We start from the raw sequence: 27,966 nt of genomic DNA, 5'->3' as shown, positions 1-27,966 counted from the left end.
TGTGTACCTATTTGAACTCGGGATGTAAAATCTTTAGGATTTTGCATAGGTTTACCTGGTGTGGAGACTGCTTTACAAGTCTGCATGTTTTTATATCTGAAGTTGTATTGCCACGGCAACCTAAATCAGATCAGGAGTTCCATTTGTATCCAGTGTAGAAGGAGCCCTGCATGAATATTTAATTATTTAAATATTATTTATTTATTTATTGATCTATATTATACTTCCAACATCTACTTGTATTTCTGTATCTCTTAGCTTGACCCCAACCACCACATGTACCCAAACCAGTGTGTTTGGGCTGAACTTTGACCCAGTCCAAACCCCCTATCTCCTGACCCACATTCCAGTGTTTTATCACATGAGAATGCCTTCAGTTTCAATTACTGCCAGCTTCTGCTTCTCAGTCTGAAACAGTCTCTCTCAGTGGAGTGTGGCTGTCGCCAGAGTATGTGCCACAGCATTTTTTTTAGTTTACAGCTCTGCAAAACCAAGGCCATGTGAACCGCACACCTCTGAATTCCCAGAACACTGAAAGATGTTTTGTTTTAAAGTAATGATTGGAATGAAGGAGGGATGTTTGACTCAAATAAACTCTGTCTGCCTATCTTTCTCTCTCTTTCCACATTAATCTGCTCTAGAATATACCCCGGCCTAGATAGCAATGTGACCAAAATCAGGTCAGAACCTAGCTTCCCCTAGATCGCAGAACTAAAAGTATCTGGACAAAGACATGCTTGACAAAAAGGCTTGACAATAATCAGAGCAGGTGAGACACACAAGCTGTGAGAGATTGAACTGGTCTGTTTAGAGAAGCGTTGGGTTGTCTTAATAGTCATTAGTATGAAGTCACTTCTTTCTGTCTTTTGGAATGTGCTACTATTTGGATCTTGAACTCTTGGATCTGGATCTTGTAATTTGAATGAAACTTTAACACTTTAACAATGCTTTGAAATGATTCAGTATCACCCTCGTTCTATATCCGTTATATAAAATGTTCAGAACTGTGCATTCGTGAAGACTTGCACCATCATCAAATGTGAACATCCTTTTGAGACGTTGGAAAGCATTTAGACATGGACGCCTTAATGTGTGAGCAATACTGCCACCTGCTGTTGATGCAGTGGAACTCCAATCATTGATGTGGGTAAGTCAAAGAAGGCTTCTTTATTTTTTTTACCAAAGTATCTTTTATTGTCAAGAGGGTTACAGAGAAATATCTGTTCTTCATTTAGTTGACAACGAGCAAAAATATAAACATAAATTTGAGTTGATCGGCATCAGTGGTTTGAGATGGCTGGTATAATCCTAACTGGTGATAGTTCATCCTCACAGCGGTCAGATTAAAGACACCCTCTCTGTACTCTATGGTAAATTCAAATTATACATTAAAATATATCTAGTTTAATCATTCTTTTTGTCATTGTTTTCGGAGAGAGATCTTCTCTCTTGTCTGTACATTGGGTTGCAGGTGGCATCACGCCACTATGCCATGTGCCTTCGACAAACTCCTGGTTCACTGGTGTCATCTACAGTAAAGTCTGACACTCGACTGTAAAATATCTTTGGGTTTCTCAACCATAGGTAGAAATAATAGTAGTGACCTAATTTCAACTTTTAAACGGAATTCAAGATGAAAAAAAAAAGTGTTAAACCCTTCACCAAACATCTACTTGTAAAAACAAACAAAACTAGACTACACATACAAGAGCACCTTGACATTTTCCATCAATCAAATCGTGGCGTCTCTGGTGTGATACTTCCATCACATTATTCAGAGCCAGGGTGTGATTGTTCTGACTCTTTGTTTATGATTGAGAATTGGGGATGAAGTCAGTGCAGAGGTACGTGGCAAACACAGCGATGTTTGTTAATGTTCATGGTGTCAACAGAAGTTTAAGGGGTGGAGGAGGTTGGGGGGGGGGGGGGGGGGGCGTCTGAAGTCTATGATCGTTTCCGCCTGCTTTCAAAGTTTCCGAAGTTCGCCGGTCTGATCTTCATCTCGGCAAACGGAACGGAATGTTCGTGCCCCTTCCAATGGAACCAGTTGATACCCTATGACAGGGAGAAAACCACATACAGAGTTGGTCATTTATCCAATTGCTTATTAAATCATATAGCAAGTACAGTCACAGGAATATTGGCCTGTAGTGTAGTGTTGTTTATCTAGTCTAGAAATAGCAGCCTGAATTATAGGTCGACAAATCCGTACCTTGCTATGACTGCTGTCGCCGTATTTCCCCATGAGGTTGACGCGATGACAGTTTTTGTACCAGAATGCACCCTTGTAGGACAGGGCGCAGTTGGTGACGGCAATGTCGTTGTCGTTGTCGAAGGTGGAGAAGGGGCGGCCCTGGTGGTAAGTCATGGAGTCACCTAAGAGATTCGCAAGACGCATCACAGTGAAGGGTGAAAATACTGTCCTGTGAACCAACCAACAAAAGTGGAGAAAAAATATATATAACAAAAAATAAACTGTGATCGACCGTAGAACTACAGTCCGATTACAGGTCAGGCTTCTTCAGGTCTGGTTGCAGTGTGAGTCGGGCCTACCTGCAGTTCCACTGTAGGTTCCTATGTGGACCTTGTATCTGGAGCGAGGCTCTGAAATGGTGAACTTGTCATATTTGGCGTACACCTCCTCCCCTCCATCCCTCAGGTCCACACGCAGCTCGTACTGGCCAGCGGACGTGATCTTGTGGAGGTTGGCGAGACCTGAGGCACAAACGGAGAAGAAGGGGGGGGGGGGCATTTGGGGGTGAGGAAGGGATGGAACCAGGATGGGTTAGGGAAGAAGGGGATGGGAGTGCTGGTGGGTTCTCACCAAGCCAGAACTCATCGTTCATGTCACCGAAGCCAAGGGTGTAGTTCTTCCAGTTCCTAAAGAACTCCAGCTTTCCATTCTGCCGCCTCACGAACACCTAGAGAGAGGATTCCATCAACAACCGCGTACACGACCCAGTGACTAACTCACTCTAATAAAACCTACACTAACATGTTATACGGTGGAATACAGCCTTGAAGTTGTTCCTTTACCAATCTAAAAATGTCACAGGCTCATCTAAGATGGTGTTGCTCACCATCCATCCTCCTCCATCTGTGGTCATGTCACAGTACACCTGTATGGGCTGGCTTTCATCTCCACCAAGGTAGATGGTGTACAGGCCTGAGGTGGTCTCTCCATTTAAAAAGGCCTGGGCACAGTCTCTGGGTAGTTTGTACAGCACTCCAACTAAGCACATAAACACACACACATAGATTAAAGGTACAAAATATACAGTATGTATATATTTACACATACATTTATTTATACATTTTTGTGCAAAGGTCTTAAGCACAAATAAAAAAAAAGTAAAAAAAAGTAAATCAAAAATGATTGAAGAAATAGCACAAATACAGAAGACAAAAAAAAAATCGATATTAACGACAATATTCATGTTAAATATTCATTTACTGGTGGTGAAGACAGTGTTGACTCGATGACTCCTCTGGGCACCAGCGATGGCCTGCAGTCTGACACTGTATTCTGTTGAACCTGTTAGCTGGTTCATACTGTACGAGGTGGCTGTCGGGCTTAGCACTACCTCCTGTACACACACACACACACACACAAAGAATACACAAAGAACATAAACACACACACGTAAACCAAACCCAAACAAGCGCACAAATGATTACTGAACGAACCAAACGCAACAAGAGTAACTGGAAATCCATGTATTCACGACACGTGTGATTTTAGGTGGGCTATGGCTAGACACAGACCCTGACGATGCCGTCGGCTGACGAGAAGGTCAGGACGTAGCCTGTGATGACAGCGCGAGGGGGCTTCCAGGTCAGGGTGGCACTGTCCGTCAGGATGTTACTGGCTGCCAGGTCCCTGGGATCGTCCACGTCTTAAATCACATCAGAAGCTAAGATGTAGGCCACCGCCTCAAGGTGTACAGGGAACAGTACTGCCTCATCTATGTTCTACATGCGTAAGAACACACTAATAGGATTGAACCCAAATGGACATCCTAACTCGGTTTGGTCCCATGCTTAGTTTGACCAAACGGAATACACCTTTATTTTACCTGACAAGCCTCACTGAGATTAGAAATCCCTTTTAGAGGAGTGTCCTGGAACATGCTTGAGCTTTCAGAAAGACGACATGAAGTGATATTTACATTTACATTTAGTCAATTAGCAGACGCTCTTATCCAGAGCGACTTACAGTAAGTACAGGGACATTCCCCCGAGGCAAGCAGGGTGAAGTGCCTTGCCCAAGGACACAACGTCAGTTGGCATGACCGGGAATCGAACTGGCAACCTTCGGATTACTAGCCCGATTCCCTCACCGCTCAGCCACCTGACTCCCTGATATGAAGCTTTTCCTGTGAGGCTCACCTGTGGTGAATTCTGTGGTGGCCGATGCACTTTTCTGGGCATCCCTCATGGCGTAGACACCCACGGAGTACTGGGTGGCAGGAACCAGGGAGCCCATCTCAAACTCCACTGTGTTCCCAGAGACATGCTCGATCACTGGGGACTCTGCAGAGAACAGGAGCCCCACACAGCAAGGTTACAGCACCTGCAGGGCTACAACTGTATGTGATGTATATATGTATTGTATATAGGCGTGTACCATGGCTGTAGCAGGACATTAGGTGCATTTGTTTTGAACTGGGCACTGTCACCTGATTCTGCACTGTAGGTAATGACATAGCCATCCACTGTGGCTACAGCCGGTTGCCATAGCAGCAGGGCGGACGTGTCTGTGACGTTGACAGCAGTCAGACCCTGGGGTCTGTCCAGAGCTGAAGACACACACACACAAACAAGCACGCACACACACACACACACACACACAAACAAACAAATTGGAAACCACTACCAAGCTGAACATATAGAGTGTCAATTAAAGGCAAGGCCTTGAAGACATCAATCACAGAAACAATATCATGGGATGCTAAGGATAGCCAAGCCACCTGCAAAGCACAAAGCGACATGTTGGTGCTGACAGTTATGAATAACCATTATAGACTTAATAAAACATTTGAAACCTTTGCGTATGATAACAGGTATGTTGAAACATATTGTGTATTCAACCCGGAATCTCACATAAGGCTCTCTTTGTGGTCCTGTTTGCATTGTTCACATACATCTTAAAGTGATAGGAATACATGCCGTCCTGCTTACCTGTGGTCACTGTGTCTGTCCCTGGGTCACTCTCCTCCAGACCTTTCACGGCTATCACCGTCACCTGGTAGGTCGCACCTGGCGTCATGCTAGGAAGCAGGGCCTTGGACTCTGTCCCATCAGCAGTCACTGTCAATGGACTACCTGGGAATGGGACGATACATCAGTGTTTGTCTGCACACCATGTGTGCAGGGGAATGTGTAGTTTGAGTGTCTTCACTAGGGGGCAGACTTGGTGAAAAAATGTGTTGAAGTCTGGTTTTGTCTCTGGCTGTGATGAAGCAAACTCACCTCCCATGAGTGGTAGGTAGATGATGCGATAGCTGTCCACTCGGGTGCGTGGCGCGGTCCAGTGAACCACGGCTGACGTGTCGGTCACCTCCGAGAAGTGGATGCCCCTTGGAGAGGCCATGCCTGACAGTGATTGGGTGAAGTGAGAGCAGAGAGACAAAGAAAGAGTGAAACTCTAGGCCTGTGGATGGTTGGAAGCCTAACAGAGTTGGCTTCCCTGATTTGCGTTGTGTATTTTGTGCGTTTGTTGGTTTCCCCCTAAACAAATTAAAAAGTATATTCACTTAATATGAGTGGCAAGTCAAGTAGCCACTCAAAACGTTTTAATCTGGGTGACCCTGGAAATTAATTTCTGAAGGACACCACTTAGATGGAATAACACAAACGAAACCGTTCATCTGTCAGAGAAAAGTGAAACAACGTCACGATGCAAACACCACGTGCTGTCTCTTGGATACCTGTTCGGGCAACACCAAACATTGATTGGGAGCGCCGTTCCAGAGTGACGCCAAAGAGTTCGATTTCATACTCGGTGCCACCGGTAAGGCCCGTTAAAACCTTGGTTCTCTCGTCACCGAAGGCGTTGAATTCCTGCGGATGCGTTGTCTTTCTGATGTCTCTGATTTTGATGACGAATCTATCAAACAAGTCTTCATCTGCCGTCCACGCGAGTCGCAAACTCTCATCTGTGATGTCCGAGACGAACATGTGCTCCACTTCTGGCTCTGCCTCTAGTTGAAAAGGGAATATAACGCTGATATTTTCCGGCACTATTAGGAGGATTGGACGGTCGTTCAAGGCGAAGGCAGACAGACGGAGAACGGTGAGTGAAACTTTTGGAAACAAGTCATGTAGTTCTCCAATACCCAAAAGACAACGGCTAGGCCTCAAAAGCCGCCACCATCAAACATGCTTCCAAGACGGCATTAGTTTTAGACAGCGCGCGGTATTGCAAAAACACGTTTGTGAGTGTATAAAATAGACAAAGTTGTTGTGTGTACGTATCTTTATTGAAATCAGTCAAGAAGTGCTCATCCATTTATGTGCACTAGTTTGCAAAATGATTCTGCAAACAAGGTTAACCCAGATTCCACATGCTCTCCAAGACCAGCCCTGGTGCATTCAGTGCATTCAAAGATCAAGAAACAATGAAAGGTTAAATCGACTGACATCCCATGCTAAAGATGTCATGTTGATTCCCTGTGTTTTCCAGCTCTTCCCAACCTTGATTCTAATCTGTTCTACTGCATGTTGTACGTTTTACAGCGGACACAGACTGGTCAATATGCAGTCCGATAGCATAGGGGGCTACATGAGGCAATATTGTCTGGACATGCAATCCAAGGTCACACCATGCAGTGATGTGTCCTTTGAAAGGCGTATCCTTTACACTGTTTCTACATCTGAGGGAAAACACAGTTTTAAAATATGAAAACAAACAGGTATTTGCTTGCTCATATTTTGGAGTAGGAAACAGATGAGCACCAGGCATGTCTGCTGGAACAAAAGCTGCAATCAGAAAGTACAGGCAAGATGAGAATGTGCATCCAGGGAAGACGATCAGTTGAAAAAGTAAAGAAGTTGTTCTGGAAGAAAGACAAATGTTAGAGGAGGTGAGTTGTGCTGTGTTGAGGTCTCCCCACCAAAGAAGGGGCATGGATATATTTTAGGCAACACGGCTTTCAACTGCTATGCATTGTTCCAAAGGGTGGATAGAGAAATCAGTACAGATTCAAATTCAGATTGCACGGTTACAATGGGGGCAAAGGTGACACGCACAATACGTGCGATGGAGAGACCTCGTTGCAGAGGGTTGAATCTTGAACATCCACGCGCGATTCGTGAAGCGTTTCCCAGCCTATCTAGACTTACACTAGGCCTGTAGGCAAGGATTCAGCCCCCTCACAGTACAGTGCGTTTCGGTACCTGTCACAGCCACTGTGGTCAGAGGCCGAGAGAGAAGTCCAGACCTAGACACCCCGGTCAGCTTGACCTCATAGCCTATGCCAGTGATCAGACCCCAGACATCCAGTTGGCTCTGGTTGCCCGGGACTGAGATCTCCTGGGGCTCCAGCAGCCAGCCCGAGTCCGAAATCACTATCTGAAAGTGGCTGAAGCCTCCGCCAGCAGTCCCCTCCTGCTGCCCGCTGGCCTCCCAGGAGACACGGAAGCCATACGGAGTTACGTCCGAAACGGTCAGGTTTTTCACTGTGGGTAGCGGAGCTGGAGGGGGTGGAGGGAGGGGGGGAGGGGGTTTGTTTTGGAGGAGAGGGATGTGGGTGAAGGAATGGAGGAATCAGGCATGGTGAGAATACTTATGATACTTGATGTGTGCAATGATTGCAAAAGAACAACCTTTTTTTTTGGGGGGGGGGGGGGGGGGGCAGTTAACCCAACACTTTTCTGGTGTATTAAGTATAGCTAACGTAGATCTCAAATAATGAATAAGTTTGAGATTACTTTCACAAACTATGTGTCTTTGTTTGCATGTTTGGACCAAGATCTCATGCTTAAGTAGACACCTCTTTAAAACACTTAATTTTAACATGATGTATGAAAATCGGCAATATTTTACAGCCCAAACTGACAGAGTTACAGAGTTACTTGAACCCTTCTACTGCATGTTATTAGAGTTGAAGACGTGAGTAAATTACGTAGTACCTGTGACCACATTGGTTAAGAGGGAAGGCGTACGGTGGCCATGAGAGATACCATACAGCTCAATGTCATAGGCAGTGTCATCTTGTAGACCAGTGACGGTCACGTTCTGGACCTGGCCCGGGGGCCGCAACTCTAGTGTGTCAAGCAGCTGCTCCTTGTCACTGACCCGGATGACAAAGCCATCAAAGTGGCCTGCCACTTTGCTCCAGGAAAGGGTGAGGTTATCTGGGTTTACATCGGACACAGCTATGGCGCTCAACTGTGGGACAGGTTCTGGACAAAAGAGAATATGGACAATTTAATCTGAGGCGAGAGATTGGGTAAGAGACAACTTACGACATGGTTTGACCCCTTTGTCTTGGGTAGTAATGCTATTTTAGAATTACGGTCGTACTCTGCGTGCAGTATGCAAATTCGGGGGTAGAAAATTCGTACTCAAAGTCTGAACAGAAAGCATGCTCTCCAGTACCTGTGGTAGCTACAGCGAACAGAGGCTTTGTGTTACGGCCGCCAGAGCTGGCGTACAGTTTAATGTTGTAGCCGGTGCTCCCTTTAAGCCCTGTCATGACTGTGGATCGGGTCTCCCCGGGGAGAGCGCGCCCCATGGCTGTAGAGGGCACCGCAGACTCTCTGAGCTCGACTACAAAGTTATCAAATGTCTGTTCCCCCGTTCTCCAAGACAGGGATAGTCGGTCTGAGGTAACGTTAGATACAACCAGCCTGGACAAGTCAGGCTCTGCAGCTACAGGAAGAGAGAACAGCGTAAGTGTTTGTTTGTATATTTTCTTTTAAAAGCGCTATTGTTTGAGTCAGATTCGTCGAGTGGGTTTAACTTACTAAAGGGTCATCCCTTTCTCTTTCAGTTGCAAAAAAAGCTATTAACAGTATAATCTGATGGGGGAGAATCACACATCCCGACCCAGATGTAAACAAATTGAACACTGAAGACAAAATACCTGTTGACGCAACAGTACTGACAGCTTTCGTTCGCGATCCTTTGACAATCCCATAGAGGTAGGCTATATAGTCAGTGCTGGGCCTTAGCCCTGTGAGGTCATGGGACATTGCATTGTGGGATATGTTATGTTCCTCTGGTTCGCTCAGCCAGCTTGAGTCAATAACTTCTAGGATGTAACCATCCAACTGTCCATCAGTGCCATTCCAGGAGATGGAGAAGCTCTCAGATGTTAAGTTAGACACATAAAGATTGCCAACCACTGGCTCGCTCACTAAAGAGAGAAACAGTTATTGGATTGTTATACGAGCCAAGGGGTGCATCATAGCCGAAAAGTAACTAAAACGCCAACTCTTTATCGTAATTCGAGGGCTAGTGTGTGACTCGGGTACATGTGAAGTGTCACAGTCGACTCACCTCCCTCTTGCAATCCTTGATTGAAAATGATTTAAGTAAAAGAATAAAAACATGCACATGGTTCAATTCATAAACGGCACAATCGTCTTCAACACATCTAGAGCAGGGGTTCTCAAACTTTTGGGGGCAAGGGACCCCTTACAGGGGTGAAGATTTTCCAAGGACCCCCCCATAATGGTACCCATTCAGCATACCCAGTGTGCTCATAACTAGACACAATATGCTTATTTTATTGGTGCAAATAGTCCCCATCTGTAGATTATAATATATGCGTCACTTTTTAATGATGCAGCACAATTTCCCAATGTTATAATTTATGGCAAATTATTTCACAGACCCCTTTGGCTATGGTTTGCGGACCCCACTTTGAGAACCACTGATCTAGAGTACCTTGCCAACAGATCTTTTTTGTAACTAGACAGAAAAACAAACAAGAAAAACACTGACAACGAAAGTGAAAGTGAAAGACAGGGTAATGCCAGAGTGACAAAGGCAACAGGTTTGACATGGTGATAGAAAGTGGTTTTCGGACCCCTATGCTTGACAACTCCTGTACGCGTTAATGTAAAAACTAACTAAAAGAAAAGCGATTGCAAGGTAGCACATTTCCAGAAACTTCCAAGAGCCATGTTAGCAACATGTAGGGGTAATGATGATAAGAGTATTGGAACAGTCCTCTAGCAATTATGCAAGCAATGGAATTGAAGATGAGACACAAAGACAACAACATGCTGTGAAAACATCCACTATTGTGTTAAAAACATGCTCATCTTAATCTGTGGTCGCATAATAGGCAATAGGTAATAATAACATTCTGCTGGAATACCAGGGGTTAAATTACTAATGATTTTATGTTGAAAATCATAAAAAACATAGTTGAATCAAATTGTCTACCACCTGGTAATTCCAACATGGATTTAGTTTATTACTATCATTACCTCAGGACAGGAGTAAATGTCAGACATTATAAAAATCCGCAATAGCCTTCCTGTTTCTTTGCAATGCAATCCCAGTCACTGTCACACTACAACTATTACACGGCAACAAGACTTGGTGGCAACTCATCAAGTGCGTCACTGGACACTTAGTTCAGGCACGTTCTCAACAAGCAAATGAGCCGTCAGAGTTAATGATTCCCCAGAGGAAGGAGGTTGAGATGAAATGAGATGAACGGGCACTCTCTAGTGGGTTGAGGCGGTTGGTGAAATGTCGGTTTGTCGTTTTTTTTCAAATTTATTTTGCAATCATTGCAGCACATCACATCAAAACTCACCACGATGCAGGGGATAGTAGGAAGGGGCTTCATGCACTTGGGTAATGGGATGAGGTTGGAGGAGGGAGCAGCAGAAGTAGGAGGTCACTGGCGGGTTGAGGAACCCGGCACCCTAGCTTTTCTCAGCAAGACTGACACAGTGGCTGGAGGGTGAGAATGAACACGAGATGGTCGGTTAAGACCGAGGACCCTGTTGTTGCCCGGGTGTTGGTGATGCAGTTGGGTCAGTGTTGGACCTGTGAGGTGGGGTGTGTCAAGTGTGAGAAGGAATTGGATGGAGTGCTTGGTGTGTTTTTGTATGCGTGTGGTTCACCACCAAAGACCCCGACTGGAAGGGAAAGAAATGTTGTCAAATGTCACACAGGGGAAAGCGTGAAGGCCCTTGCACACTGAGTGCGAAATCTTCGTATGCGTTTTTTCGCAATCGTCAGCCTCAACATTCGGTGGCTCTGAGTTGCCCAAAACCTATCAAAATGCTGGGTATGGATGCGAAAAACGCAGAAAATCGAACCCGATCCGAAATTTTTTCCAACCCGATCCGGACGAAAGTTTCGGAGGCAGTGTGTAAGCGCGATTGACATAACGTGAGGTCGTATTTATTGTTTTACGTGCGAACATTTCGGACACGAATTTCGGACTCAGTGTGCAATGGCCTTAAAGGAGGAGTTCGAAACGGCAGGAAGTGAGGACGGGAAAACCCTGGAACGGCTCCGTTGGTGGCAGGTACCTGTGGTGGCCTCTGCATACACAGGCTCCAGGAAGGAGCCCTGGTGTAGGCCGTACAGACCCACCATGTAGGTAGTGTTGGGCCTGAGCCCGGGGATACCCAGGCTGAAGGCGTCCCCGGACAACGTGAGGTTTTGGCTTTCCGAACCCCCGTCCAGGTTTGTCATCTCTAGGACAAAGCTCTCAAAGTCCCCATCCTGGGGACTCCAGGACACAGTGAAGCTGTCCCAGGTTATGTCAGAGATGGTGAGGTTCACCACCTGGGGTTTCAGCTCCTCTGGGAGACAAACAGATTAGAGGGGAGTCAACGACAGGTGTAATGACATTTTTGCTCAATTGTTTCGAAGTTGCATATTGTTGGAGGAACATTCTTAGTCAGAGATCAGAATCAGAATCATGCCACAGAACAGAAACACACAGATGGATGAAATGATTGAGGATGGAAAAGTTGTCAAGCATATGTGATTAACGCTACAGAAATCCTTCAGAAGTGATGTCTGGATGAGTCTCTGAAGACTTCGCAATGCGTTCATGTATTACAAATATTATTTGGTTAATTGTGACTGCTTTCGTTTGTAGCTAGCATTTTTTATATAGGCAGAGCACTTGGTGATGATGAATATTGAGAAGTTCTCACAAGGGAACTATTCCTATTTGTACCCATATTGTAGATAGAAAACAATAAATACACAGGAATTAACTTATATTAAGGATGAAAAGAGAGATGTTATGATGATAATGGAAGTCTGTTACAGGGGTTATCTGCTCCATATACCTGTGTTGGCAAAAGCTGTGAGAGGCAGAGACCGCTGCCCCTCCACCATCCCATACAAAGTAACCTCATAGTGCGTCTTAGGGGACAAGCCTTGAACGTGGACCTTCCTCATACCTCCTGGCACTGTTACCCCGTGAGCTTGCGCCTCTCCTGACAGGGCGTTCAGCTCCACCACGAAGCTATCAAACGTGTGCTCAGGTGCAGCCCAGTCTAGGCTCAGGCCATTGGGGGTCACGCCGGTGACCTGAAGTTCCCCCAGCCCAGGCGTGTCCATGCTTGAGCCCTCTGGTTCGGAGGTAAAGCTCCCAGAAGGAGGTATGCGGGATGGAGTAGTCGGGGCTATGAGTCTGGGACTGATAGCTCCAGCTCTTATATCTGGAGCGGACTGGAGAGTTGAAACGTCTTTGACACTTAGAGCAATTACGTCAGGTGAGGTAGACTTGGGTGCTAAATGAAAGTACATTTTAAAAAAAGGAGTTAAATGTTATCTCTGAGGATCAGAAGACAAAACATGAGAGGTTGAACCTGTGGAGAGATCTGGTTAAAAAGACCAGGTGAAGCAAAATATGAAACATAAAGTAGACATCAAACTATCGAGTATTAAATCACCAAAATAATCGACTTTCCATAAAGCTTCTTGAGTTTTGTCTGTATATTTAGGGCTTGAGTTTTGTCTGTATATTTAGGGCTTTTATCTTTTGTCACCATCTACAGTGATGCTTTTTATTGTTCCTGGACGTCTAAGATCATAGACATCCACATGCATTCTACGCTTAAACTGAGCAGGTCATGCATTAATGGCACCTGAATCAGCACCATTAATTTTGAAGGTTCCAAGTAGTCCACCGTGGCAGAAGTACTCGGTACACTTCAAATGGATGAATAAGCCATGCATTGCCAAAGGTATCCTCAAAATCTGTACTGAAACTACTGGGGCTGAAATGTCGTTGTCGAGGAACATCTGTGAAAAACAGTCAATGGAATAGCAGGCAATGAGTGGAGTTTGATGGTTTTGTTCTTTGTTGGCACAGACCTTTTAGATAGCATTGGTTGCTTTAAAAGCTCAAATGAAGGAGGATGTCTGGATTTACATTCGATTTGCATTGAATTACAAATCAAATTCAAGTCAAATCCCTTCGATACACAAAGGTAAAAGTGCTTTGCCACGACTCATAGACTGCAGTATGCAGGGCGAATGACTGCATGCCGTAGTGTGGGTTCTGTGACTGTAATCCTGTATTTCCTCCTTGTATTTGAAAAAGAACACTGTCTATGAAATGAACCTGTATATGCAGCATGCAAATGATGAGATGATTTCTTTAAAAAAAATCTTCATGCCATGCTCAGAGCTTTTCTGTAGATGTTCAATAGTCCTCATGCAGACTTCTTTATGGCTTTGCTTTGAAAAAGTCAAATTTCTCTTGGATTCTGACCCAACAAAACGCTCATCCTGGTCGCATGTTGAAAACGTCAAAAATCAACAGAGCAAGATGTCTAAACATGCAATCCAAATCAAAGCAGATACCTGTAACTGCAACTGCTTCAAGTGGTGAGGACCTTTGGTTATTGGTTACTCCGTAAAGCTTTACTCGATATTCTGTGGATGCCTTCATGCCTTTGATTATAGCAGCAGTGGCATCACCACGGAGACGAACCTCTTTCATATCATATAATCCCAGAGCATCTGTACATTCTACGGCATAGCTATCAAACGCAAAGTGTGGCTTTGGTTCCCATGAGAGGTCAAATCCAGTGGATGTTACACCTGAGACGGTCAACGGTCCCAACTCGTCCCCAGACCCCATCTCGGAGAACTGGGGATCTGAGGCGTCTAAAGACACAAAGTTAATGATATTGTCCTCCGAACCAGCGGGAGTTGTAAGCTCAGGGACTGGGTCAGCTAAATAAAATGTAAATGAGGCTACAAGAAAAACACAGAGGCACACATGTAAGGTGAAACAGACGTTGTACATTCTGTGCAGCTTTCCGTACTCTTATTGCTGACCGGTGCTTTTCAGATCTCCCTCAAGTGTAAATCACCCTACTGCACTGGATCCCAGCCATGGCTAATTCCAGATTTCGCTGTCAAATATCGGAATGCATGAACTTCACTCCCAAGAGCTGTTGTTGTGAAATGTATTTTCTTTGGAAAAAGTTGCATCAGAAGAAATGGAACACGTGTTTTTTACATATATTTCTATGAGAAAACACTTTAACGATTGACACGATCCACAAGCATGGCCCATACTATAATTTCCTTTAAGACCAAAAATAAGGCTTTTGAGAACCAACCGGAAAGAAGGTTTGTGTCGGCTGTGAAAACATTCTGCTGTGTCACACTCACCTGTGGAGGCAGATAAAGTGGCAGGTGCACTCTTCTTGGGTCCTCTCTCAGCAGTTAGGCTGATGGTGTAGATCATGCCAGGAGTCAGGTTGGTCAGGACATAGCTGGTAGCTGTTCCAGGAATCTGCACCTCCTCCCTCCGCCCAGCCCTGGAGATGTACACCAGCTTGTACAAGCTGATCTTGGCCCGGGGTCTTCTCCACACCAGATTCATGGTGGTCTCTGTGGACTCACTCATCTCCAGGTCTTTGGGTGCATCTAGGTCTGTTTTGGAAAATGTTTTCTTTAGTACAGATCAGATGGCTGAGCGGTTAGGGAGTTGGGCTATTAATCAGAAGGTTGCCGGTTCAATTCCCGGCCGTGCTAAATGACGTTGTGTCCTTGGGCAAGGCACTTGACCCTACTTACCTCGGGGGAATGTCCCTGTACTTACTGTAAGTCGCTCTGGATAAGAGCGTCTGCTAAATGACTAAATGCAATGTAAATGTAGTATGCAGAACTTTATTTAGTCCCCAGAGAGGACATTGAATGTGCAGCAGTAAAAAATAACACAAACAAAAATGTCTGTCAGTTCTACCTCTGTCCCTTCCGAAGTTTAAAGCGTTGTTTTATTTCTAGGGCGTGTTTCAGACAAGTCATAAATCACAGATGCATGTTTGCTTCTCGTACGGTTGTCATATTCTGGTGTGCGTTATATGCACATGTATGAACAGCTGGAGCACCTGTTGGTTCATGTGTTTGTTCGTATGTGAAGAATGGGAATTTGGACAGCTGTTTAACTGAGATTCTCACCAGTAGCTGCGTTTGTGGTGGCAGGAAGGCTCTCTCTCTCCTTCTTCACACCGGTCACTCCTATCCCATACTCTGTACCTGGCTTCAGTCCTGCAGTACGGACAAAGAGAAGGAATCTTAGAGGAAACATTGTTTGGGGATTATTACGTCCATGTTTGTCATCTCTAGGACAAAGCTCTAGGACATTTTTTTTATACTTATAAACCCCAACCGTCACAGTCACACCGTTCCTTAAGAGACAGACAGAACTCTTCTTCATCACTCTGTAGAATGTGTGTTTGGATGCCATCTATACTTAACTCATTTGGATTTTAAGTAATCCATTTTGGGGATCTTTCCACATTACACATCTGTGTATATGGTGTGATTAAGTTGCCCACATGTACAGAAGGTGTTTGTCCTTAGGCCTCACCAGTGATGGTGGCCCGGGTGGTGTCTCCAGGGCTGCGTGGGATGAGTTCCTCGCCGTGGGAACCCCCAGAGAAGGGGCTGTACTTGACCCTGTAGCTGTCCACATCTGCCTGGCTGTTTCTCCACTCCAGGGTGACGCTGTCGTCTGTCCGGCTCAGGGGCTCCAGCTCCCTGGGGGAATCCAGACCTGGAGTGAAAGGACAGGAGGCATAAGTAGCGCTAGCAACCTCACCCTCTGAGTTCAGTTAAAGTTACTCCTGTGAAGTTGGACGGTATTCAAATTGAAATGATTACAGGGGATTTATTTTCTAGAAAAGCAAATCCCACCCAAACCTACCTGTGGTGAAGGTTTCAAGGACGGGCTCGCTAGTCATATCTCCTCTCCCGGATGTCAGAGAGATCTCGTACTCTGTGTCGGGGCTTAAAGCTTCGATGTTGTACTGTTTATCCGCAGGTGAGAGCTCCACGGTGGTCCTCTGGGAGGCGTCTGAGCTGGGTCTGTAGGACACGGTCAGTCTGTCCGTCTGGGCCACGGGCTGGGACCAGGCGACGAGGGCGGACGACTCCGTAACGTCCTTCACCTCCACCTGCTGTGGTCCGTCGATCCCTGGGAGCGAGGCGAGACGAGCAGAAGACAATGTAAGAGTGATAACATGCGAAACCATTAGGATACTGAGTGAGGTCCATGATCATCTCAGTGGTTTTAATTATTGAGGATAAATTATGTAGGTAATGCAAAAAATGTCTGGCCCAGACCACCTGGCAGGAAATTGCGTAAAGGATCACTTAAGTCACCTACCTCGTTTTTCATTTTTGATTGCTGTAGTGAATTGCAGCCAGTGCAAATAAATTACCTCGAATTTGGAAGTCCATCAACAAGGAATTGTAAACTAAATGGGTTTTCCATGAAAAGGGAGATTGTTTAGCCTGGCAATACATACTTGCTCTGTCAACAAAGAGAGGCATTTGTCCATGTAATGTATGGGTTAATGGTAAGTAATAAAAGTGAAGGTAAACGGAGGCAGGAACTCATTGCAAGGTTCGTTGAGAAACAAAGATATGTAAGCTGGACTGCCATTCAAGTTTTTTCCCCTTCTGGGGAACCGTGTGAAACGGCGGTGGGGGATTAGCAAAAACAAAAAAACAAAAAAATGCCTGCTATGACTGGACAGTTAAACTGGGCCATGCCATTGGTTTACTGTCTGCTCTTGTGATTTGCGAGGCAGATCTACCCAGGGGATGTAGATGGTTGCCAGGCTAAGTAGGAGGGAGGACATTACACTTATTTCCTGTCATCTGTTATGAGTTTGATAGTAAATTATTGTGTTAAATTCAGTTTTTAAAGTATCAGGTGTATATCATTGAACTAATTCGGTCTCTGTTCTTAATGACAAAACACTGTCTGACTGTGGGTGGAGATGGAAAAACACTCACTGGTAGTAAACGTTTTGGTCAACTGGGGTCCTCTGGTGTTGTTCTTGACGATGCCAATGGAGACCTGATACTCCTGACCAGGTCCAAGACCAGTCTGATCAAATGTAGTCTGAGCAGGTGGAAGTGTGTTCAGGATTTTCCCATTCTCTTCTTTCTGGAAGTTCAAAGAATAAAGATGGTTATACTTGCGTTCCTGAAAAGCCTGATGAAAAGCAAAAAAGATGATCAACATTTTATGACTATGTTGTACTGCACAGAAGGACTGGAAAAAGACTGCAAACCAATAAACACACTGAGCTTAACCTGTTAGGCAGAAACCACCTGACTTTGTGCTTAACTCTTGTGCTGCCTTCGGGTCACATGACCCAAAGGTTCATAACGAACCATCGTTGTGTTTACCCAATTTTACCCAATACAAAAACAAATAAAAATAATTTTCTTTTAACCTTCGCAATGTGGGGGGTCTGAGACAGCCCAACGGTTAAAAGAAATTGCTTTACTTTGTTTTTGTATGCGGTAAAGTTGTCGCAATACGACGGTGGGTCACAACGACTGATGGGTCAGAATGACCCGAAGATAACACAAGGGTTAACAAGTTACAAATATCACTGTAAAAACAAACATGGCGACAATAAACAAGGTCTACATTTTGTTCCTGGAGCTTTCCAACCACCAAAAAAAACACATACAGCAGAAGCTCACTGTAGTGAAGTTTGTACATTATGACAGGCTGACATTGAAGCATGCCACTACACCCTGCATATGTGAATATCCTCTTCTGTATTGTAGTGGTTAGCACACTTTCACTGTAGGCAATAAGCAGCAGCCTTGCATGGCCAGAGAGGTCGTAAACAGGATTGGTATCAGCCGCAAATATGTCTTTCTTGTCCAGAATAACAACCGGTCTCCTCCCTTCCCAATGATCCCTGCTGATGTGTGATATTCTGAGTTCCAAATCTGGAGGAGAGTCATGTGGAGAGATGGAAGGCACTGACCGTGTTTTGGATTTGGAGCTCCCAGTTATCAAAGGGAATGTCCAGCTGGTCCCAAAGCACCTCCACGGAAGTCTCCCTCACCGACTTGAACTTCAGACCCTCTGGCTGGGGGATATCTGGCAGGGAGGCAGCAACAAGAAATACCAGCTCGGAACTGAATGTTGATGCACTGCAAAAACTACGTCTAATTGAGTGTGAAAATCTTATTTTGATATTTTTAATCTAGTAAGACTGGTTTCTAGTATAAATTCCTTATCACGTGACGTAAGTAAACACATTATTTTAGGATATTTTCTCACTGCAAAGGCAGCCAAATTTACTTTAGTTTCAAGCATAAACATGCTCATAACTAATACCTATGCACTTTGTCAGGGCGTTTTTGCAGTGTGCAAGCCACAGTAGAAACACTAATAGTATTCATATTAATACATTTACGTATGATAGTATGACACTGCTCTCCACATGGCATGATGACCTACATGTGGCAACTCTGGCACTAACAGGGATGCTCCTCTTGTTGCTCAGGATGGCGTAGACGTTGATCAGATACTCAATGCCAGGTTCCAGCTCTGTGAGGGTGGCAGATGTCTTGTCTCCTGGTACGGTGAACTCCTGGTACAGTCCTCCTGGGGCTGTAGGGACGTGGGTCACCAGGTATTCTGTGACCAACATGTCGTTTGTCCAGTTCAGGTCCACTGTCTCTGTGGTGATTTCTGTTACAGTCAGGTCCTTGGGAGGAGAGACTGAAGAGAGGTGGGGTAAAAGATTCATTTTAGTTTGACATTTTTGCTGTCTGAGGTGGTTTCCCATGCCTTCAGTTTCAACCAGAAACTGATGATTTCCACAGGCTCACATTCGGCACGTTTAAGGACCGCCTACGATCTTCTGAGACATAAATACAGACTTTGCATTTTGATGAAACTTAAATGGACATTTGAAATTCAGGATTGTGTTAAATCCTGAATACAATCACCTTTATGGTCATTTACATGTTTCCTCTTATTTGGGTATTTTATGACATAAAAAAGGTGGAAAACCCATGAAGTAAAATATTAATTTACTAAAGTGTAAAGATGCAAGCACAAAATCAAAATATTTTTTAAGGAAACCATATACCTTCCGAGCAATCGTCACCGATGTACCCCTCGTCACAGACACACTGTCCGTCCACACAACGCCCTCTGTCCTGGCAGTTGTTGAGGCAGCTCAGCTCTCCACAGTTCAGTCCCATGTAGCCAGCCTCGCATATACACTTTCCGTTGACGCAGCGCCCTCTACCGTTGCAGTTATCCGGACAGGTGAGCACAGAGCAGTCGAGCCCCGAGTACCCCTCCTGGCAGATGCAGTTACCGTCCGCGCAGTACCCACGGCCCAGACAGTCGTTGGGACACGCCTTCGTGCCGCAGTCCTCCCCGTTGAAACCCTCGTCGCAGACGCATTGCCCGTCGATGCAGCGTCCGCGGTTCAGGCAGTTGTTAGGGCAGGCCAGCTCGCTGCAGTCCTCACCGACGAAGCCGGCGTAGCACACGCAGCGGCCGTCCTGACACTCGCCGCGGCCGTAGCAGTCGGAGGGACAGGTCTTCACGCTGCAGTCCTCTCCGGCGAAGCCTTCGTTGCACACGCACTGGCCATTGACGCAGCGCCCCCTGTCGAGGCAGTTGTTGGGGCAGGAGATCTCGGAGCAGTCGTATCCTTGGAAGCCTACGTCGCAGGCGCACTGGCCGTTGATGCACTGCCCTCTGGTGTTGCAGTTGTTGGGGCAGGCCAGCTGGCTGCAGTCCTCTCCTTGGTAGCCAGAGTCGCAGATGCACATGCCGTTGAAACAGCTGCCTCGCTCGTTGCAGTCGTTGAGGCAAGTGAGCTTGGAGCAGTCTTCTCCAGAGTAGCCGGGGCTGCACTCACACTCTCCGTCCACGCAGACACCACGGCCGTTGCAGTTGTCGGGACAGGTGCGCTCCCCGCAGTCTTCCCCGGTGAAACCTTCGTCGCAGTAGCAGGTTCCGTTGATGCAGCGGCCACGGTCGTAACAATCGTTGGGGCATATGAGCTCAGAGCAGTCGAATCCGGTCCAAGGCTCTTCGCACCTGCACTCTCCGTCCACGCAGCGCCCACGGCCCAGGCAGTTGTTCAGGCAGTCGGTCTGAGAGCAGTCGTCACCGCTGAATCCTTCGGAACAGACACACCCTCCACCCTGACACTGGCCGTTCTCTCCACAGTCCACTGGGCAAACTTCCAGAGTGCAGTCCTCCCCGGCGAAGCCCTTGAAGCAAACACACTTCCCGTCTACGCACCGACCCTGGTCCTGGCAGTCATTGGGGCATTCAGGCTCGCTGCAGTTGGCTCCCTTCCAGCCAGGCTCACAAACGCAACCGCACGAATCCGCACTGAAGTTGCCACGGCCGTTGCAGTACGGCTTAGTCCCCACCTCACCTAAAAAATGCAAAGATGTTCATAAAGACAGGTTTCAAACAGATGAGTAAAAAAAACATGAATTTACTTAAGAATAATTTGCGAGTCTACCTGTGACCTGAGCACTACAGCACCCAGCATCTCCAGAGCACTGGTCCCTCAGCGAGGACACCTCCCCCTCCAGCATCTCCAGCCTGCTAAGGAGGTCCTTCAGGTCTTGATGGCCATCGGAGCAGCCACAGGCCTGCTTGGGGATGTTAATGCGGTGGGTGAAGACGATCTGGTTCTCCCCGTCCAGGGTGTGGTCGGTGGTGCGAAGGCCCGAGAACGCAGGTGCATCTCTGGGCTCCAGCTGGCTTCCCCCTGGGGATTCTAGGTCAGCGGAGCACAGGGAGCTGGCGGGGACGTTGATGTTGTAGACGTGATTGAACACCACCGGTTGGTCCGCGCTGGGCAGGGTGACGTTGTCTCCGGCCTGTGTCAGTGTGGCTCGTCGATGCCGAAGCATCTTCTTCACCAGGCCCGTGTGGCTCATACTGATGAGGGCAGTCAGGAGGAGGTAGCCTAGAAGGCTTTTTGGACCCATGTTTGTTTCTGTCGCAAGGGTTGCGTAATGTCACTTGCTAGGTTTGGATATTCCGGTCTGTCCTCGTTTTTTGGGGTCCTGGAAGGCGAAGAGACCAGGCACACTTTCAACACGGGTGTTAATGCTGCAATTAATTGTAATATGTTCAAGTGAATATATGGCTTTTAAACTTGGATGTTGGGAGATTGACAGTAACTTATGCATTGGGCTTGACCTACAAGTCAAGCAGATAAACACAAAATTCACTTTTAGGACATCCAAGTGTCCTTAAGGAATTCAGTTACTCTTGAACACCTGGGAAACAGTCCAGTAACTTTCTCTCTATTACAACCTAGTTTAGCTCACTACAGCAGCAATAAAATGGATGTTCAGGCAACAAGCACGAACATATTCCATTGGGACAAGGAGGGTTGTAAACTGCATGTCATTACCTTATTAGTAACACCTCTATAATCAGTGGTTTTCTCAGTTCCGCCCACAGTGAAACATGAACAGAGGTAGACTTGACATTGTTCACTAATATCCAGAATAGACTTATCTGGAGTACTTTTGTATACTTATGTTTCACTAGAATGGAATGAACAAATTACTCTATCATAAGATGAAACCATTTAATGCTGACTCAATACTGAATCATTGCCTTTAGCCACATCTTATTTTGTCGGCCGCTGGTAATCCAGGTGGCCTTAACAGCCGACAAGACAGAACAGACCTGGATTTGAGAGGAAGAGACATCTGTTCGTAAATACTCTGTGACCTGTTAACTTGATGACATTTACTCTAAAAGTTGTTCACACACAAACATACCATACTTTCCCCCATTTATATTATTTTTGTCATCTTTCTCTACTGTTGTTCTTTTTTCCCTCCACTCAATCGGAATGGACTGCTGTTTGTAGATAGTTAAGCACGCAAGTTCACGCCCACTCGCACAGGGCCAGAAGCTGTAATAACTCAATGTAAATCGTGCATGGATGTCAATGAGACACATGCACAACCGTGAGGATTTCCACCGGGCTTCTGCACATCTCTAAAATGACTTCATAGGCTGGACACTGAAACACTGCAATTTGTGGTGGATGGATTGGCAAACTGTATTTCTCAGCGTGGGAAAGCAGAGGGGGGTTTCTGTGGTTTACATATGCCTGAATGAGCAGGGATGGGTGTGAGCAGGAAAACACCATCAGTGAAACTTCCAGTTTGCGGTCGAACCAATATACACATATCAAGCAATGTCGGTGAAGTTGATCCCCGCTCTTAGTGAAGGGATGGAATTTGAGTTTGCAGAGACTTTAATGGTGGTGGCGGGGGACTGTGGTCAAATAGAGATGAGCCAATTCATGTCAACTCGACACATTCTGCCTTGGTTCCCAAGGGAGCGTCTTCTCCTCGTCTGTGTTCTCAGCTTGCAGTGGAAAGAGTTATAGCAGAACTACGGCTGTTCTATACACCTGTGATGGCTATTCCAGCTTGTCTAGGCTTTTTCCATTTTCAGCCTTGCCAGTTTTCCTTTTGTTGTCCTACCAGCATGAAAGTAGCTGCCGCATTATCCCTGCTCAAGCTCAGTGTAGGGCTTTTCTTTTGATGGTTGAGTAACACTGCAAAAACAGTTTGTGAATTGGACATATATTAATCTATTAAACAAAACACTGCAACTGCATGTCAGTGATCCTATGCCTTCTATTATTACCTTGTTGGTTCTCCTTGAACTGGATTATTCCATAGAGGGAGTGATATGTTTCATATAACACAGCTTGATTTATAGTTTAGAGGATAATGATTTATCCATATGTGGATAGTATCAAAGTTTTCAGTGAGGATACTGGAACATGTTCCTTATGATCTCCAAATGATACCCTTCTAATTATGTTTGGCAACTAGCGTGTGATTCATTGAGCGGTCTCAAATGTATATCCTTTAGTTTGTGAACACCTACTAGAATATAAACCAGGAGGACTCATGACTGAATGGGGTTCACCAATGACATCCCACCTCACCTTTGAACTCAGGGATACAGCGTTGGAGAGACAATTGAAATAAATATGTATGTTTTACTTTTCTTTAAGTTATAATCCAGAATTACTGGAGCGATATTACTCTTCCCCCACGCTGGCAAGTATTGGGGAACTTTCCCACATGGAAAAGGGGAGCCAGGAATGTTGGCCCTGATTTGGGGACATCTGTTTGGCCTAGTCCAAGACGAAGGTACTAATGTATGCAAGCAGACCTTGTGCATTTCCAGACAAAGGGCAACTTAGCATACTTAAGTGAGTAGGCTAACATTGAACGGCTCATACAAGTTTTTATTCGATTTTTGCTTTCAACCTGACATGACAGTAAGTCATATTAACGTATATATTATTTTGAAATGTAAGGCATCGTTTATTTCATTCGGTTTTTAGTGTTTCTATTATTGGAAAATGTGGGGAGGAAAGTCAGTTGGCTGAGCGGTTAGAGAATCGGGCTATTAATCAGAAGGTTGCCGGTTCGATTCTCGGCCGTGCAAAATGACCTTGTGTCCTTGGGCAAGGCACTTCCCCCTACTTGCCTCGGGGGGAATGTCCCTGTACTTTACTGTAAGGCGCTCTGGATAAGACCGTCTGCTAAATGTAGTCTGGTGTCCGGCGGGTCTTGGCGTGACATTCTGTAATATATAAAGTCCTTGTCCATGGAAATCTCTGGAACGCCGACCGGCTGGGTGAACTTCTTCTGGAAGACAGTTGTGGCTTGGAGAGAGGCGTAAACAGCGTGTCGCGGCACTCTGGCCTCTGTCAAACACGGCTGTCAGTTCGGTGCTCATTTCTGATTTTCGTTTTTTGGAGTTTTTATTTTCCGAGTCACGGGGCTGATGCTTAAAGCAGCTGGTCCAGCTGGATAGCATTTCCAGACAGTGAGAGTAAGTGTCTGATGAGGTGGATTTGTTTGTTAACATATGTACACACACACATACACACACATTTCCTTTTTGCCTATTTTGATCGAATCCATTTATATACATCTCTATAATTGGAATTATTGTCACTTAACTCAGTTTGCCCAGAGGTGAGTTTGAATTATGGCAGGTCAACTATGTTCAGGTCAAATATTCTTAAAATGATCTAGCTCTGGAGTAAGGAAACCTTTCAATACCTTTTGTACCTGTATGGTAATGATCATGAAATGCCATAACAAAATCCAGTGATAAACGAGTTCAGAAGCAGCCTTTGACATTAACAAGGTTAAGGATTTTCTTGCCTAATTATGTCGATGGCTTTTCAGAAGAATTTTTATTATTCTACCACATTTTTTTTTGAATTGTCTGTAGAATATCAGAGTAGATTTGCGGCTCGCTGGCTAACTGTCAAGGAAATAAGAGCTGAGAATAAAAAACTGGAAATTTGACTCTGCCTCCAAATCCAACTGTCCCACACTTTTTACACCGTCTAGACAACCCAGTAAATTTATAGTACAGCCTAGATATCAAAGTCTCCGCAACGTCTTTCATGTTTTTCTCAATAATATTCATTTTTTGAAGTGTTTCAAACTATGGTCACATCACATAAGCATATCATTTTAAAGTCACCTCATTGTCATTTTTCTGTATGTAAACTAACTGAGAAGAATCTTCAAATCCAATTTGATCTGCATCGTCCTTTCTACAATCAATGTCACAGAGGACTTCACACAAAGCCCAAAGAACTGTGGTAAAAACAATCAAACAACTAAACCAACTCAAACCTTCAAGAAAGATGAGGAGAAGACTCCTAGGAAAACTCAGAAAGAAAAAAAATGGACGAAGCCTTCATGTAGCCACCATCTTGTTCCCTTTCCCCAACCCTGCTCCTGTCTGAGGTCAGAGGTCAAGCGGCGCCAGGGGCAGACCCTCCTCGGTGTGAAAGGAGCCACAGCCGTCATGTCAGGTCAGGTGAACCAGCTGTGTCACTGACAAAGGGCCTTTCCTGTCCCTTCCCTACACTCCTATCTGCCAATCAGCCGTGTCCCAGGACAGTGTGACCTGCACCAAGCAGAGGACATGAAAAACCATCCCACATCTCAGAGCCTCCAGGGGGAAGAAAACACGTCAGTCGTTGGGAAATCGACTGCTTTACTTGCCTGAGAGGTGGTTAACCGCTTGTCTCTCTGACTTAAGTGCTATTAAATGGTTTATAGTCAGATGCTTTGATTTTCTTCTTAGTTGTCCTTGTATACTTGGAAGTTAGGACTGTAAGGTGCTTGCTAAGATGTTCAGGGAATGGAATTGTTACTGTTCAAAGGCTGTTTTTTTTATCAGTCATAACTACAGCAGAGCTCAAAGGACCTGCAAAACTGATGCTATCAACCACCACAGTGTCCCAAGAGCAGATTTAGCAATTTAGCATTCAATTTAACAGAGCAAATGAATTCAGGATTAAATTAACTAGAAGAGGGCGGTCTTATCTCCTCTGCCATATTGGCTGTGGCAAAATCATCATGTGTGACTCCTGCTGTGAAATTTCCATAATGAAATACCCCCAAAAAATCGAGAGCATAATTGCATTGCCCATAGTTAAAGGATTATGTCCCAAGACCCACAAAAACCTCCATGGACTTTGAGGACACATCCTCTGTTAGTCACTCAATATCCTTTCTCTCATCTCTCCCCTTCCTCACAACCTACACACTCCACTTCTCCTCATCTCTCCGTCTCTCTCTTTCTGACTCACTCTCTCGTTCTCTCATTCACGCTCCCCTTCGCTCTCACTCTCTCTTTCTCCCATTCACGCTCCCATTCGCTCACACACCTTTTCCGACTCCCATCACTCTCTCGTTCTCCAAGCTGCCGTCATTCTACCGTCCAGAAAAACTGGAAAAAATATTTTTTTCACAGCTCCTTTCCCCCAGGTGATCAAAGCTGGGGGATAACTCTTCCACATGTTCTACTGCCCAGTCTTCAAACACTCTACCCTGGTTCCCATTCTTGTCTCACAGCCATGGGAAGAGCTGATAACCAGTAGTTGCAGCATGCACCAACTATGTTAATCCCCCAATAAACCATAACCAAATGCCCTTTAGCGACTAAACATGCAGAGAGGAGAGAACTACAGCATCAGGACTGGTAGAAATATATAAAGATATATATATATATATAGCCTCAATAAAACACAGTAAATGAACAGCAACTGCTGCTGACAATTACAATGATTCCCGTTTTGTTTTTATTACAAATCTGTGTCATCCAATTTGCTACACAATAGCCAGCATGTACAGACCATTAAGACATATAGCATTTTAATTAACAAGGCAAACTGTCCTCAAAATCAACATTTTCATTCAATTGAGATAATCTTCAATGGAGTTAACCAAGGCTTCCCGTTCAAACTGGTTACCAAAAGTTACTCTTACCTTCAAGGGCTGTGTAGAAATACAATAACTCACCTGCAGCCAATCAAAGCTTTTGTCACTAAACGGGTTGCAGTTCGGGTCTTCAGAAGTTCAGAACAGTTCGGTTGAACGATGAATAAACGATGTCCACCTGGAGGAGTTCTTCTCCACCTCCGTGTCTGTGCCGGTGTTCCAGCGAGGTTCCCCTCTTGTCTTTTACCTCAGCTGTGAACGCCCCTACGGGCTGGGCTCTCCGCTCACCTAGGGACGTCTCGGAACCAGAGCTGGAGAGGGAGAGAGAGAGACCGTGTGAAAGGAGGAGAGAAGCGGAAAGTATGTCTTTTAAAACGAGAGCCGCCTTTTGGTCAGACCCCCATTCCTTTCTCTACAGCCCTTAAATAGCCGTCCCTCTCCTCCCCCCCCCCCCCCCCCCCTTAACTCCCTCACTCCCTCCGTCTCCCTGTTGGGTGTGGAGTTGGGCTGCTGTCTTGAAATGGGATGCCTTCCTTACTGGCACTGATGACAGAGGAAGAAAATGTACTGGTGAATTGAGGAACAGGGACACAGGAAAATGAGAGTGGGAGGTTAGTCCAAATTGTACATATGACACAAACCTTTCTCCTGGTTAATAAAACAGTAGCCCATTTTGATCATGTACATATAGATACATACATTATTAAAATACGTCAATGTACAGTGTGGAATGGATTGTGTGTGCAATTAATTCCATTCTATGACTCATGATGTCATCAGCCGGAGTTAAACTGTGGACAGAGGATAAAGACCAGGGGCTCTGCTTTGTTCAAATCTGCGTCTGAGGAAATAGATTTGAGTGAAGCAGCCTACTTTCCTCATTCCATCCCTCCTCCCCACCCCTGTCACATCCATGCCCTCCATCAGACTCGTATCTCCTAACACAGGCAAATCCTTCCACCTCACACACTCCTCCTCTTTCGTACTTCCCTTCAGAATATGGAAAAGTATTCTGGACATAAAAACCCCCAGATATAAATGATTCATGTGGTTTTTGCCCGGCATGCAAAACCCAACATGCACATTTGACAGGTTGCAAAAACCTACGGCATATGGTGAGTTTGACTTTTATAAATGAATCAACAAAACAATTGTGTATTTTCTTTTATTCAGAAGGCTGTTTTGTCTATTGCAGACACGTTTTCTATTTAATACGAATAACAGATGGAACACGGGGCTAAAATCAGGAAACAGATTTTTTTTTTTTTCAGTTATTTTGGGACCTTAGAGACACACAGGTTTATGGGAGAGTGTGCTGTTGGTGTCGCTGTTCTGCTCTGTTAAATCTAACCCACAGTGACCCCCAAACTCAGTTAAAGTCCTCTCACATCCGGGAGACGTGT

General features: G+C 45.3%; 1 protein-coding gene across 5 annotated transcripts; it reads right to left on the bottom strand.

The window, feature by feature from the left end:
* Positions 1-1,176: 1,176 nt before the first annotated feature.
* On the bottom strand, positions 1,177-26,884 carry tnca (tenascin Ca). 5 transcript variants are annotated; one of them, XM_067257975.1, is made up of 29 exons: positions 26,645-26,884; positions 20,776-21,328; positions 19,372-20,685; positions 18,735-18,998; positions 18,256-18,371; positions 17,261-17,414; positions 16,164-16,433; positions 15,828-16,013; positions 15,416-15,505; positions 14,624-14,887; positions 13,805-14,200; positions 12,280-12,726; positions 11,506-11,781; positions 9,090-9,362; positions 8,603-8,875; positions 8,134-8,406; positions 7,399-7,695; positions 5,931-6,203; positions 5,473-5,595; positions 5,182-5,325; positions 4,680-4,799; positions 4,390-4,533; positions 3,766-3,896; positions 3,455-3,587; positions 3,081-3,232; positions 2,825-2,921; positions 2,554-2,715; positions 2,213-2,376; positions 1,177-2,055 (listed from the first exon to the last, which is right to left on the bottom strand). In XM_067257975.1, exons 2-29 carry the CDS (start codon positions 21,248-21,250, stop codon positions 1,945-1,947), a joined length of 7,122 nt encoding a protein of 2,373 aa, XP_067114076.1. In that variant the 5' UTR covers positions 21,251-21,328; positions 26,645-26,884; the 3' UTR covers positions 1,177-1,944. The 5 variants fall into 5 exon arrangements, with proteins under 5 accessions (XP_067114076.1, XP_067114077.1, XP_067114078.1 ...); XM_067257976.1 differs by lacking the exon at positions 13,805-14,200; XM_067257977.1 differs by lacking the exons at positions 12,280-12,726; positions 13,805-14,200.
* Positions 26,885-27,966: the final 1,082 nt, after the last annotated feature.

The sequence above is a fragment of the Osmerus mordax genome, chromosome 20, assembly GCF_038355195.1.
Source record: "Osmerus mordax isolate fOsmMor3 chromosome 20, fOsmMor3.pri, whole genome shotgun sequence".
NCBI classification, from domain to species: Eukaryota; Metazoa; Chordata; class Actinopteri; order Osmeriformes; family Osmeridae; genus Osmerus; species Osmerus mordax.
This window is presented reverse-complemented; position numbering and strand designations above follow the sequence as displayed.